The sequence below is a fragment of the Tripterygium wilfordii genome, chromosome 5 (genome assembly GCF_013401445.1).
Source record: "Tripterygium wilfordii isolate XIE 37 chromosome 5, ASM1340144v1, whole genome shotgun sequence".
Classification (NCBI taxonomy): Eukaryota; Viridiplantae; Streptophyta; class Magnoliopsida; order Celastrales; family Celastraceae; genus Tripterygium; species Tripterygium wilfordii.
In genome coordinates, this window is record NC_052236.1 from 309,776 (window position 1) to 324,350 (window position 14,575).

The following is a 14,575-nucleotide window of genomic DNA, read 5'->3' on the forward strand; positions in this document are numbered from 1 at the left end:
ACCGAACAAAATATCAAAACTTTCTTTCATAGAGGATTAATCCATGTTCTCAAAATGGAGAAGAAAAAAACTGCAATCGTTCATCAATTTTATTAACATAACCTGGACAAACTTGTCATATGCGACTTCAAAGAATCACAATCAACATTCAAAATGAAAGTTTAAATAAAAGATCCAACAAATATGCAGGTTTGCCTGACGGATCCTCCTACAGAAACTGCGAAATGAATAACTTCGGATATCAATGTCCAAGGCCAACAATCCTAGTGGCGTTTAACCTCAAACAGACCATCAGGACCTGAGTTGAACAGAAATGTGCATCAGATAAAAATAACAAGAGTACAGCTCAAGAAATATAACCTTCAAATTTATATACAAGGACAAGAAAAAACAAGTGACATTCTAAAAAGCAGGTAAGAATAAATAACAATAAAGAAATCATATTATCATCAACAAGAAAATTTACTTATATAATTGAATTGACAAAACTAAGGTCAAGAATTTGCTCAGAGAAACTCATCTGTTTCGTTTTAGGCAAGGAATTAGAAGAGAGAATATGTCTGATTCCTTGGGGAAATAACTTGGAACAGTATAGTTGTTTTGCTAACTGTTTCCAATAAAAAACTCATCGTTTAACTAAGGCGAAATCAGCCCTCTATGCTTTCTATCACATCTCTCATCTTAACTTGGTAATAGGTCTCCCAACAATTCTCGATTGCAGTGGATTCAAAAATAAATCACTAACGGCCTTGAGAGTGATCACACAATTGACAAAACAAAAAATCAACATTGAAACTAGTAGCCTTTGTAAGAGGTTCCATATGTACCAAAAGTGATGCTCTTTGGTGTTCTCGAGTCAATTGACCTCTGATTTCAACAACAATGGCTTGAACTTAACAAGCCATAACGAAAGGCCCCTAGTTACTATCCATGTCAGAGTGCACACCCAAATATATACTTTTAAGCCCAAAAGACTAACAATATCATCTCATGATATTAAAATAAGACTCCAACAGCAATGACTCTGGCCTTGGTTGAGGCCCCAATATGTAAAACGAAACTTCTCCATCGACAGTTATCAAAACACTAATAGATAATCCCAGATGAACAGTTCCTAAAAATTTTGGATCTCTCGTTTGCACTTGATTGGTGGTGACCCAACTTTGAATGTAAAGAAACAAAAGATCTGGACTTCATTAGCAGCTGCTCTGACTTTTCATTAGATACACTATGAATGTTAAGTCCAAAAAAAAGCTTTGACAACCGCAGAAAACAGTTTTCCTGGCAAAAAGAAGAGCACATTTAGAGGCATATCTATGCAAACGAACATACCCCATGGAAACTCCTTGTTGCGAACGTGCAAGTACACGAACGGCTGCATGCATGGAGGCAAAAATAAGTCAACAAAATTTAAAAGAAAAACTTAGGCATATTTTCAGAATTCAGATAATTGAGTTACAAATAAATTGAAGTGAAGCTCATAATGTACCAGGTGTGGTTCTTTATTCCACCGTCAAACATTGATTTCATGGGTAATTGATGTCAGGAATGCATTCTCCCTAGTAAATAAAGCACGCATCATAACAATTAATAAAACAACAGTACTCACAGTAGGCTCATCGTAGTGGGGATGTCCCTTTGATAGGATATAACTGGCTAAAATAGTGCATGAAGCAATCCCCAAGTAGGTTATCCTTTCCCATTTTTTCGCTTCATCTGTAGGTACAAGAGATAGGAAAATGACATTAGATCAATAAGATCGGAAGCCGAAAAAGATTCCAATCAGAATCAAAGTGCAAAACCTATGTTGTACCGTCCACAAAATAAGAGGAAACAAAACGTTCACAAATTAGAAGAATTGGTTATTTTTTAAAATTCAAATCAGAAGAAACTGCGTAATTAATTCCAATAACCAACTCCTATCCCCATCCAATACCATCGCAGCAATAAAACATGGAGTATACGAAAAGATCGATCGATAGAAAAACAGAGGTCAAAATGAAACACAAATGTTGAATATGAACCCCTAATACCGCCGCACTATTAATGCACAACGAAAATCGCCTTTCAAAACAAAAAAGTTATCACAATCAGATATAATTCCGAGCCAAACAAGATCCATCCATACATTTAAAAAAACATATTTATTCATATATAGAGAGAGAAAGAGAGTGAGTGAGAGAGAATTACAGGCATCATCATGATGAGCGGAAGAGGAAAAGCGTCTCTGGGGAAGAAGGGAGGTTCGAGAGCCCCCTTGAAGAGCATTTCGGAGGAAAGCTGATCGGGCGGCCGACATCGCCGTTTTCTGAGCTTAAATTCTTAACTCTTGGGGGGAGAATAGAATAGAATTACCTACCTACCTAGGTTTCCCTCCGATGGTCGTATTTAAAGGCAGGGAAGCGATGAAGGCCCACTGGTCTCGTCATCAAACTTGTTACCCACGATGTGAATAAATGGGCCGTCAATATCCAATGGAGAGGTTATGTCGGTGAAATGAAATGAAAAATCATGGGCTCCCACGGCCCTCCATGACTTATGTTGGGCTTGTTCTGCTCTTTTATTCCCAAGTCGTTCCCTCTAGCTCTGGTCTGAACCACTAGACACAGAATTGCCGGCCATGTTGTCTGGAAATCTTTGCTGATATTGATGAACCAAGAATTTTTGTCCTTTTTTAGTTTGAATATATATATAATTCAAAGTCCACATATCCCGTTTCGGAATATTTTTCTTTTGAAACTGGGGAGAATGATTCAAACCCTAATCACCAAGGTAATCCACATCTTACCACTCTAACTAATAGCTCGGATGAACCAAAACAATGGAATCATCAATAAAAACGACACCGTATTGAAGGCCAATTCGATTGTTTCCTCCTAGCCTTGGTCCATCATCCAATCAAGAGCCCACTAGGTGTAATAAAATTGTTCATATGATACGTCCAATCCAATTCCATACCAATAAATAAGTTTATTGTGCAAATTAAGGATATCATAAAGCTTAGCCCACTTTTCACCAATTAACAATTTTAAGCCAAACCACGACTTGACTTGCAGTCTTCCACCAATTAAAAAGATGATGATGATCTATCAATAATATTCAATACACTACATAATCAACTCCATGTGTAAGTTCTATTGTTCTGACTTACAACCTTTTTCTGAATGGCATTCCAGGAATTCTTTCCTGGTTTTTCAAAAATAAAATAATCAACTCTATTGCCGCATTTTTGGACCATATATTACTGAATTGGTTAGTCACTAAGAACAAGTACAATAACATTTATCAACTTTCCCACCAGTCAACTTAAGCCACACCAGAAAAATTACTTCATTGCCAAACTAATTAATTAAACTAATATAATATAATAAGTAGCAAAGATAATCAAAACAATTACTACTTAAAGGAAGCTAGTATTTTGTGTGCCTCAGATCAATCCAACACATTTTTCTACCTACGATCACTACAAGAAAACATGTTTTTTTCTATACACATTTTATATATAATGTATCTACTACTGAAAATATTTATATTTTTCTAATAATTGTATAATATGTATGGTTAATATAGAAATTATAATTATTATTTGATAAGAACAAATATTGAATGATATACAGTATTCTCATACAATGCAATGCAGATAGATGATTTTAACATTTTATTTTTAATTTTAGATATTTATTTAATTTAATGACTACATACATATTTACTTAGTCATGATCACTTTTTCATAAATAGTCCTAAAAAAAAAATTGGAAGCGCCATCAACCTATGACCCATCTCCTACAAATTCATAACTCGACCACTAACCAAGCACCCTTAAATTAATTTTCTAGATTCACGACTGATTACATGATCATGTTCCTTGCCAAGACTAAGATCATAATGTGTGCATACATACATTAACTAAAATTGCTAAGCTGTATATGGAGTCCCCAGCTTCAAGTGGTCGTCGAAAGATCGATGCATGTGACTCTAATATTGCCTTTTGGCATACTTTGTCATGAACTACTATGGAAGTCGAACTTCCATCATTGCATACAAATAGCCGCTAGCTTTGCATTAAAAGGTCAATCAAACCAAGCAGCCACTATGACCAAGTCCTGCGGGCACAAGAAGGTCAGGGTATGGTTGAACCAATAGACATGACAATAAATTAATTTCTTCAAATATTAGAAATTCACACTCTCATACATACTAACAATATCATTCGTTTTGGGTTATTCGGTTTATGTGAATATATCGGGTCAGCATGGTTTCGTTCCTCTCTAGTCTAGCTACTGCAAGGCGAAGCCCAACTCACCGAGCAAGCCCAATTACAATGGATTAAAACCCAACTCACTATGCTAGAAAAATGGTTTTGCTCGTTGTAAGGGGTGTGCTTCACCCATGTATAGTACCAACCGATGAGGGATATATGGTTTTTTAACATCAAATTCTATGATCATGTAACCCAAGACTGAATTATTGATTTACAATTCAAACCCCGACAAATGCAACCGCTCAATCTTCTCTAATATCAAGAACACTTCATAAAAATACACTGAAAATTTCCTGAAATTAAAGTTTCAGATTACATATACGTACTTCTCTCTCTAGCTAGCTCCTTTTGGCAATAATAGAAGCAACGTGACTGAAGACATAATAGAGAGACAGATCCACAAAAAGAACACACATCAAAATCTATATAAATAAAAACTGGAAACAGCAACAGCATATCTATGCACCATCATGACCAAACTAATTAGGAAGAGAAGCTCATAATCCCGTGTATATATAAACGCAGAGATACATGGGATTTCAATCCTAATTAATTAAACACAGTAACTAATACTAGCCGTATCAATGGTTGATGATGATGATTACGATATTCCTTTGTTGATGTTTCTTCTCTCGACAGTCGATCTCATGATCTCAGAAAGAAATTTATTAACCAGAAGAGAAGAAATTGAAACTAATAATAAGTCTGCAGCTGCTTGAATTCATGCCTGGCTCCATCCCTGTATGCCTTTTTTCCTCATCTGTGAAAAAATGAGAAAGAGAATGACTTTTTACGTTCTAGTGGTGTTGTTCTTCATTACCATTCCGACCTTTGGACTCACAAGGACAACCAGCTTCCCTCTTTCTCGTGTGGGGTATTTTAGTCATTGCAATAAATGGATGGTTGAGAAAGATGTGACAAGTGCTTTTCCTCTTCAGCCATTTCTGTCTTTCACAATTTGAGTGCCGGTGACAGTGAGAGAGAGGGGCAAAAAGGGAATTTAGTACAGTTCCAAATCATTTCAGAAGATTTCGAGTGGCCGCCGGTGAAAAGCAGTTAGTCTTTTAACTTACCTGTTGTCACTTCATGCTCTTAATGAAAAGGATTATAAACTCACACTATGAGGGATTGAGTTCACAAACAACAACTTACATTATTTCATGTGCACATTTTTTGGATCGATTTCTCATTCTCTCAATATTGATTTTTGTAATGCAAATGTATCACGTTCATCTACACTCGGAGATGTACATACTCAACCTTGGACCCGTCCCAAAGGATGTGTGCGTCTCACATTTAATTGTACCCAAAGTAGACCCATTGCAATGCATCAATATCCAACAATCCTCCACATGAATGGAAATTATCTGTTCATATTAAACTGTGAAGTAGACACAGACGATAGAGAGAGGGAGAGAGTAACTATGAAAAGTTATTGCATCTGAATAGGTAGTTTTTGGCTTTTAACCTTCCCTAGTGAGACCTATTTGATTCACTTAGCTAACCAGTAACATGGTTCAGCATTTTATGTGAACCAAGACAATAGGAATCACATAGTTCTTTTTCGACCAATTCTTGATTCTCACGGTTGTATTCATTTTGGCTCTAAACATGCCCTGGCTTCAGAGAGTGCTCTAGAGAATATCTAGCCTTTATCAATTATCATAGAAATTACCTCGTTTCACACTCACATAGGTGATTTTTATAAGAGTCATGCAATACCCCACTTGAAATTTTCAAGCTATAAGAATCATTAAAAGCCTTGCTTAATCTGAGTTCGTTGCAGGAAGCACTATTTGATCTTAGGAATAGAGAGGACAAGAATATTTAGCTATTTGGTACTCTTCCTGAGTCAACACATGATTTGGTTATCCATTTGAACCTAGATTTTGGAATCTCCAGTCAACTAGGTAGGATTTCCACCATGGTAACTCTTTAAACATCAAAAGCTTTAGCCCCCATTCCCCTCGATGATTTCTCAACTTGCTCTCGTAGTAAGTCTTTGTAAGCGAATCCGCATCGTTTTCCTTTGACTTTACATAGTCAATAGAGATAACTCCATTAGATAGCAATTATATTCTATGGTATGTGTCTCCGACAAATATGTTGGGACTTACCGTTGTACATCGCACTTTTGTACCAGTGTGCCCTACCAATTTTAGATTGGTTGTCGCAATATATACGTATTGCACTATTGCAGGCACAAGAAAATGATGAGCATGCACTATTCTTCGCATATCCATTGAATATGCAAGCAACAGTCTTAGGTCCTATTTTGACATTCTTAGGCGGAGAAACCGCCTCCTTAGCTAGACAGCCCCACAGTTTCATGTGTTTGTAAGAAGGTCTCCTACCATTCCACATCTTACATGATGTCTTATCAAATTTCTTGTAAGGTATTTTTGCAAAATATAATTACTGATAAAATTGCATCCCCACAAGTTCTCGGGTGATCCTGAAACAGATTAGCAATTTCGATTAATTGTTTTATTAATCTCCTTACTTGTGGGTATAATGGTTATTGCATTTAGCTAAATAGCCCATCACATGAATACCCATTACCCACAAACATTTCACTCTTAGTGAGGATAAACTTGTCGGACTCAAAAACGGACCTGCGTCCTTTCTTGCTCAATAGTGAGATAGAAACCAGATTCTTTTGAATCTCAAAGACATGAACCACATTGTTTAAGATCAACTCTTTTTCAAATGTCGTCTTTAGAACCACCTTCCCGTGTTAAAATATGAACGTTTGACACACATCCCAACATTACTCAAAGTTACAAGTGTTGTACTCTTCTCTATATATTAAGCCTTAGTTGGCTATTGTATTGTAACTGAACTTGAATGAAAAGCTTCTCTCCCCCATCTCCCAGCAACGTCTTCCACATTCTGTCTTCTTCTCTATCCATATATACTCTCTGCCATCTTATTTATCTGTTTTCATTTTCCTTCCATCATTCCAATTTACTTCATCCCGTGGCCTAGGATCTTGCACATGGAAGAGCTACCCATGAACAGCTGTTTTTCATCATCAGCTGCTTCATATTACTTGTGAGAACAAATATGACATGTGATGCCCGTATCAACCCACCACTCTCTTGGGTAGTACACCATGTTTATGTTATCCAGTAGAGCGCGACCTACAATTTTGGCATAGAATTTGACCAAATACAAATGGAACGTTTGAAATAATTCAATTAATTGGTTCTTCAAACATTGCTTAACAATAAATTTACCTACACTTATACATGGTATGATTACCATGTACCTTTCTTGTTTTCACTTGGCCATTGTTGTTTTCCTCTAGTCATGTAAGTGGGCTTTTCCAGTCTGTGTAATCGTAAGCTGTGGTTTGGTTTTTGCAGATCTATCTACTAAGCCTTGCCCACGGAAATAGACAATTGGAGATCCAAAAAGCCTCAGAAATTAGGCCCGTAGGCCAATGGTATTGGTCGGGTCGACTGAACCAAAGTCGTCGCCCAGCCCATCTCCTTTATACGTGTGACAAACACTCTCAGTTATATGTGTGAACAAGATTGACAGGTTTTGAAACTTAAAAATTGGAGTTGATCCACTCAGAATCTTTGACTCATTCAGTGACAGACAGTGTAGGTAATAATTCATGGCATAGGTTAGGTGGAATAATGATGGAGGATGATACATATGCATGGCCGGCCTGTGCTGTGAGACATCATACTTGATTAAAGAAGCTTCATTCTTTCTTATCCATCCAACAGCCATACCCAGGCTTTTCTGTCTTTATATATTGAACCAACCAATTTCTTGCTATGTTGAAATGAAATCATCAAAATTTACCTTTAGCCTTTAGGTTTGAAATCTTCTTTCCCCAATATTTCAACTTCAAAGTACATGAAAAAGTAAAATTTTATCTAAGCAATTGAGTGGGTTCATGTCCATGTCTCGCTTTATAAAGGTTGGATATGATGTTGGAGTCCATGTTCATTTCATCTTTTCATAACATATCCCACTTTACTTTTTGGCAATATTATTAAAGACAACTCCATGCCAAACTCCATTTCAGTCCCATAAAAATAAAAATAAAAAAAGTCTTCCTCTGCCCTACAACTTTTTTTCTTTCTTTATATTGAATTTTCCAAAAGCTATATATATATATATTGCTGTGATTGTGAAACAAGAAAGGCATTGTCAATACTGTCTCCCCTTTCTCTTTTCCAACATCACCTCAAAATTGGTCGACCCCTCCAAACATCGCATGATACGTTTTGCATTAAACACTGCTTCAATCATTCTCCTCAAAAGTGGCATTGTTAGCAGAATCTAGCTTGATATTTTTAAAAAAAGAGGTTGGGTGCCTGTATTTTTCATGCCATTTACACTCAGATTTGACACCATCACCCATTGACTACTACTTTCGATTGCTGGTTTCTAAAGGAAATTATACTACTGGTTATCCGGTATGAAGAAAACTTACCACAGATGGTTTCTAAAGGAAATTACACTATTGGTTATCCGGGTATTAAGAAAACTTACCACAGATGGTTAATTTGTAGAATGCGAGCTTAAATGACCCAAATTGAAAGAATTTATCACAACCAACTCTAAGAACCCTAAATGGGTTTGAACCTTAAAGTTAAACAATGTAAGCTAAGAATGAATTGAATTTAGGTTTGTAAATCATGGGACAAGCCACAGTGATTGGGCCCATGCATGGAAGATAGAAGTTGTGCAATAATTGTATATTTGTATGTAGAAAAAGTGTATCCTAATCCAATTTGGGAGTTTTTTTTTCGCATGAATGAAAGAGGAGAGGGCGGTGAAGTGGGTGGCATATAATTAAAGCAAATACTAGTACAATGCATTTAACACAACAAAGTGTGGAAAATTTGGACTACACTGTCTCTTACTTTCAACAAAAAAAAAAAAAAAAAAAGTGTCAAAACTTTCCAATACAACAACACACAACCCATAAAGACATTCTTCTTTCTCGTGGTGGCCTACTCTGTTTCTTGCCAAGTCGATCTTATATTTGCGTAATAATATTACCAATTACACTGCCAAAGCTTTTCTAGCTGTACAAGGAACATTTAATTATCTGTAAAGCCTCTTGATAAAAAATAAAAAAAAAAGTTATCTGTAAAGCCCATAATTAACTGCTAAGTCTTTAGTTCATTTTTGATTGAAGATTCTCTGCTTAAACCTAGAAATGCTTGATAAGTTTTCCACAAAAAAAAGGACTAAAGAAGTGTAGTACCATGGTTATGATTTATCTTCTTAGTTGGTTTGTCGAGTTATCCTGTATCAGCAAAAGAAAACAAGAAAGAAGTGTATTCATACATGGAATTCATCAATTATAGATATCACATAAAGCCTTTTTTTTGGGTTGGGGAAAGAGAAAGAAAACAAGGATGGGACATATATCTTGTCACAAAATGTTGTCCCATGCAACGTCAAATAAATACAATCAAACACCGAAACCCGTACGTAACATTTTAACCCATGATCCCATATATATATATATATCCACATACAAGTGGAGATGATACAACAACAAACACTACCAAACGGAACCTAAGCTCGACATGACGAGAAAAGCCCTGTTTGACCACCCGAAGTAAAGGGCATTCAAGTAATTTTAACATAGAATCTATTTTCAGAGTTTGAAAGGAGTACAGGTCAGGACAGTCTCACTGACTCTCTTTCCACAAGCAAAACTAAAGGACTCAAAATTTGAGTTGGATGTGAGTCATGTGCATGGCACCTGCTAATTCAACAGCTCATACATCTTAATCACATGCTTAGAACTTGATTAGGTGCATTAATGCAACTATTACAAGGTTTTAAATGAAGAGAAAGGTCTACTGCTTCACTGATGCTCTCTCATTCTTCAAATTTAATTCAGAAGAGTTGAGGAGATTTCACTCTCCATTCAGGGCCACAACTCTATCTCTAATCAATCCAACCATATTTAATAAACCCACAACTACAAAGCTTCTCCCTGTCACACAAACCGAAGAAGCTTGAGTTTTGCAGACGCTCAGAACTACTGAAAGTCACCAAAGTCGGGCACAAGTAGCAGGCAACAAGACAAACTTCATAAGAAAATACCCTACACCCACCACTGTACAAACATAAAAACTTCAAAAGCATTTAACACATTCAAGTTAGCAAACCCCACCCCCAAAAGAAATTTAAAAAAAAAAAAAAAAAGTACACTGACAGAAGATAAAGAAATTAATGGAAACTTAATTAAGATAACCACACATGTGCACTACTACCCTTCCAACTAAATGCATTTCTTCAAATGCTGAGGAGATCAGGCGGTGCTGATTGAGGCTGTGGCTGCTGATTTTCGTCTTTTCGGCCCTTAGGGGATTCTATACCAGTGGTTGTCTGTGGCGAGGATTCTGCCATTGTTGAGTCCTCCTGTTTTGAAGTAGGAGAGTTTGGGAGCTCTGTCAAAATTTGGACAACTTCTCGCATTGTGGGGCGTTCCACGGCTTGCTCTTCCACACACAGCATTGCAACGTAGAATACGTGCATCACTTCGTGGAGGGGCACGGATGAGAGCCTTTGGTCTAGGACTTTAAAAACGCCTTCCTTGTTTGAGTCTGTCATTTTCCGAACCCATTGAACTATGTCCACACCATCGCCAAATTCTCCCACCGGTTTCCTTCCTGTGACGAGCTCTAATAGAACTACACCGAAGCTGTACACATCACTCTTCTCATCAACCTTCAGTGTGTACGCATATTCTGCAAGAAGAGAACATTGGTCAAGATTAATGAAACCCAAACCGAAAACAGACACAAGTGACTTGCTTCACATCTTGAGCCGCATTTACCAAAAACCAGAAAGAATTACAATCATCTAGTTATTTGAATTGCTCTTGTCATTATAATCGATTCACTCTCAGAAATTATGTTCCTAACTTCCACCCACTAAAAGTTCAAGAGACTATAGTTAAATTGAACTAATTCCTTTCAAAGACAAATTTCCAAAAACATGCACTTTCCAAAGGAATCCTAGAGTGAAACGAATCAAAGTATAAACGAAACAACTATTGGCATTAACCTAATAAGATCAAATCCAAATCACAATCCTTGTGAAAACGAAATGGAAACTCAAGTTCTTTCAATGAAGCACAACATGATACAAAAGTGTTTTAAGAGTTTCATAAATAATTTAAAAATCATACCGGGAGCTATATATCCATAAGAGCCAGCAATAGCAGACATGCACTCGGATGTTCCAGAATCTTGGAGGAATTTGGCAAGGCCAAAATCAGCAACATGTGCTTCTAAATTGGAGTCCAAAAGGATGTTGTTAGATTTGACATCTCGGTGGACGATCAATGGGGAGCAATCATGGTGAAGATAGCAGAGTCCCTTTGCAGCCTCTACTGCAATCTTGTACCTTGTATCCCAGTGCAAATGGCCCCCTTTCTTCCCATGGAGAACTTCACCTAAGCTCCCATTAGGCATATACTCATACACCAAAAGATTAGTCTCATGATTTGAACAGAACCCAAGTAACCTAACAATGTATCTATGCCTAATCCTCCCCAAAGTCTGTATCTCAGCATTGAATCCATGATCATGGGAAGACCCCCGGCTCATTGCCGGCAGCCTTTTCACTGCAACTTGATCACCATTAGCCATTGAACCCTTGTAAACAATCCCCGCACCCCCTTTTCCAATGATGTTGTCCTCTTTCAAGCTATCCAAAACATCATCACAAGTGAAGTCCAAGCGTTGGAAAGCAGTCATTTTCCAAGCGCGAGAGTCACTTGCTTTCTTCAACGATCGAGCCTTGATTATTGCTGCCACGGCAAACACAATCGAACATACAAGTAATCCAATAACAAGCAAGAGCTTCAAAGAAGCAGAGAGTCCCCCCTTAACATGTCCTTGCTTGGTTCCATTAGCAAACCCATCTTTGCAGGCCCCCAAATAAGGTCCACAAAGGTTTGGGTTCCCCAGAAACGAAGTGTAGTTGAAGTAACTAAACTGACCGGAGCCAGGAACGAAACCAGAGAGATTGTTATACGAAAAATCAACAGAAGTTAAGCTCTGCATAGTGGCAATGGATGTAGGAATGCCCCCGACCAGATGATTTCTTGACAAGTTAAGGTAATTCAGTATCCGCATACCTGTGATTTCAGTGGGAATCTCACCGGTCAGCTCATTACGGCTGAGATCAACGAACGTCAACAGCTTGCATTGGCTAATCTCGGGGACAACCGGGCCCGAGAACTTGTTGTGGCTGAAATCCATCTTAGAAAGCTGCTGCAACCTCCCAATCTCTGGTGGGATTCGACCAGAGAACTTGTTCCCATCTAGAAGAAGCTTCTGCACCCCGGAGAAGTTCCCAATAGTTGGGGGCAAAGACCCAGATAACTGGTTGTTGGAGAGGCTAATCTGACCGAGATTGGTTGCTACCTTATCATTAGTCACCGGAAACTCCCCGGTGAGAAGATTAGCTTGCAGTTCCACTTGGGTAAGCTGCGGCAACCCAAATAGACCTATCGGGATCGAACCGTTGAGGAAGTTCTCTCCCATCCGAATCCGACTCAGAGAGTCACATTTTCCCAGGGAAGCCGGGATTGGGCCAAACAGGAAATTCTCTAGAGTAATCAGAGTCTGCAATCGATTACCCGAACACATATCAGGAGGCAAATATCCGGTCAACTTATTTGAAGAAAGATCGAGAATTTGAAGCTTCCCATTCTTCCCCAACCTCCGAGGAATGCTTCCAGTGAAGTTGTTTTCCCACAACTGCAACACCTCTAACTCTGGCAAGTCTCCAATGAACTCTGGAATCGCACCGTTAAGCTTGTTTCGAAACAGATTCAATAGGGTCAAGTTTTTCAGGCCCGCAAAAGAAGCCGGTATCTCCCCAGTGAACATGTTGTTAGATAAATCCATGGACTTCAAGCTGTTTAAATTTCCCAACTCAGCCGTTAATGACCCAGAAAAGGCATTCACTTGGAGAAACAGTGTGTCCAGGTTCTGCAACTTCTCAATCTCATGAGGTATCTCACCCGACAACCCACAGTTAGCGCCGTCAAAGCGAACCAACTCCGTCAAGTTACCGATCTCCGGTGGTAAACCTCCTTCGTAGCTGTTATAGTACCCAATGTAAAGCTCCCGGAGCGTCTTCAAGTTCCCTATCTCGGGCGGGATTGTACCGCTAAGTTCGTTACCAGAAACTGCTAAATACTCCAAGAACTCCCAGCGGCCATACTCCGGCGGAATTTTCCCGACAAAGAAGTTACCTCCTAGATGTAAATGCCGGAGACTCGTCATTTCGGTAACAACCACCGGCAAGTCTCCGGTCATATTGTTGTTGTACAAGTCGATAACCTGCAAGTTCTTGAGTTGGGCGAGCTGTGACGGGAATGTGCCATTGAAGACATTGTTGGATAGGTTGAGTAAACGGAGGCCGGTAATCGCAGTTATCTCAGGAGGAATGGGGCCTGAGAACTGATTGACGGCAACAGTGAGGTTCTGGAGGAAGATGAGGTGGGCGATTTCAGGGGAGAGAGTGCCGGATATGTCGAGGCCAGAGAGGTCCAGAGATACCACGTGCCTCCGAGCGTCGCACGTGACACCAGCCCATGTGCAGTGGCTGGTGGTCTCTTTCCATGAGGCCAACGATGACTGGGGGTCGTCGGTGATGGCTTGTTTCAAGGAGAGAAGGGCACGGTACTCGGAGACGGTGCGTGCGGTGGCGACGTGGAGGCAGAGAAGCGGAAGAAGGAGGAGAAGTAGGCGTCTCATTTTGGGAAGGATGTCTCTCTCCTCTCTCTGTCTCTCTCGAGCATGAAATAGTGTGATTTTGCTCACTCTCTTTAGTATTTCTTTCGCAAAGAAAATAAAAATATTATGAATTAAAATTTAAAATGAATGTTTTCTAATTTTTGCATGTTATTTTCTTTGAAAAATGTCATAAGTCAATTTTTATTTTTTATAAATTTAAATTTTTCTGATTCCTTTTTTTACCCTTTTTTTAAAAGACAATTAGATCTAATATGGTTTCTCTCTTGTTACTTTCTTTATATGCTCATCTCTCTTTTATCTCACTACATCTTCTCTCTTCACTGCATCTCTATCACAGTAACTTTCTCTCTCCTACTACACATCTCCCTCTCTTTACTACATCTCCCTCTCTTTATCATCTCTTTTTTTGGCTGTCGTTTTGGTCCAAATATGGTTAGGCATCATGCGTCTCTATGAGGGGAGTCCAATGGTGATGGTGATGTTGTGAATTGTCGTCGAAATAGGCCAGATCTGACTTTTTTCAAAACAGTAACATTAGCCGACCAATGTT

The 14,575-nt window shown here is 38.5% G+C and overlaps 2 protein-coding genes across 2 annotated transcripts; both read right to left on the minus strand.

Moving 5' to 3' along the window:
- Window positions 1-55: 55 nt before the first annotated feature.
- On the minus strand, window positions 56-2,363 carry LOC119998825 (cytochrome c oxidase subunit 6a, mitochondrial-like). The gene is made up of 4 exons (XM_038846269.1): window positions 2,191-2,363; window positions 1,610-1,716; window positions 1,333-1,375; window positions 56-298 (listed from the first exon to the last, which is right to left on the minus strand). The coding sequence occupies exons 1-4, from the start codon at window positions 2,297-2,299 to the stop codon at window positions 264-266; spliced, it is 294 nt and encodes a 97-aa protein (XP_038702197.1). The 5' UTR covers window positions 2,300-2,363; the 3' UTR covers window positions 56-263.
- A 7,953-nt stretch (window positions 2,364-10,316) lies between these two features.
- Window positions 10,317-14,060, minus strand: LOC119998896 (leucine-rich repeat receptor-like serine/threonine-protein kinase BAM1). Its single transcript, XM_038846370.1, has 2 exons — window positions 11,442-14,060; window positions 10,317-10,998 (listed from the first exon to the last, which is right to left on the minus strand). The coding sequence occupies exons 1-2, from the start codon at window positions 14,023-14,025 to the stop codon at window positions 10,544-10,546; spliced, it is 3,039 nt and encodes a 1,012-aa protein (XP_038702298.1). The 5' UTR covers window positions 14,026-14,060; the 3' UTR covers window positions 10,317-10,543.
- Between the last annotated feature and the right edge of the window lie 515 nt (window positions 14,061-14,575).

Coding starts and splice junctions, on each gene's coding strand:
- LOC119998825 (XM_038846269.1), bottom strand. CDS start 2,299: ATGTCGGCCGCCCGATCAGCTTTCCTCCGAAATGCTCTTCAAGGGGGC. Junction 1,376..1,609: donor CCCACTACGATGAGCCTACT/GTGAGTACTGTT, acceptor CCATGCATGCAG/CCGTTCGTGTACTTGCACGT. Junction 299..1,332: donor CAACAAGGAGTTTCCATGGG/GTATGTTCGTTT, acceptor TGTTCAACTCAG/GTCCTGATGGTCTGTTTGAG.
- LOC119998896 (XM_038846370.1), bottom strand. CDS start 14,025: ATGAGACGCCTACTTCTCCTCCTTCTTCCGCTTCTCTGCCTCCACGTC. Junction 10,999..11,441: donor TTATGGATATATAGCTCCCG/GTATGATTTTTA, acceptor CTCTTCTTGCAG/AATATGCGTACACACTGAAG.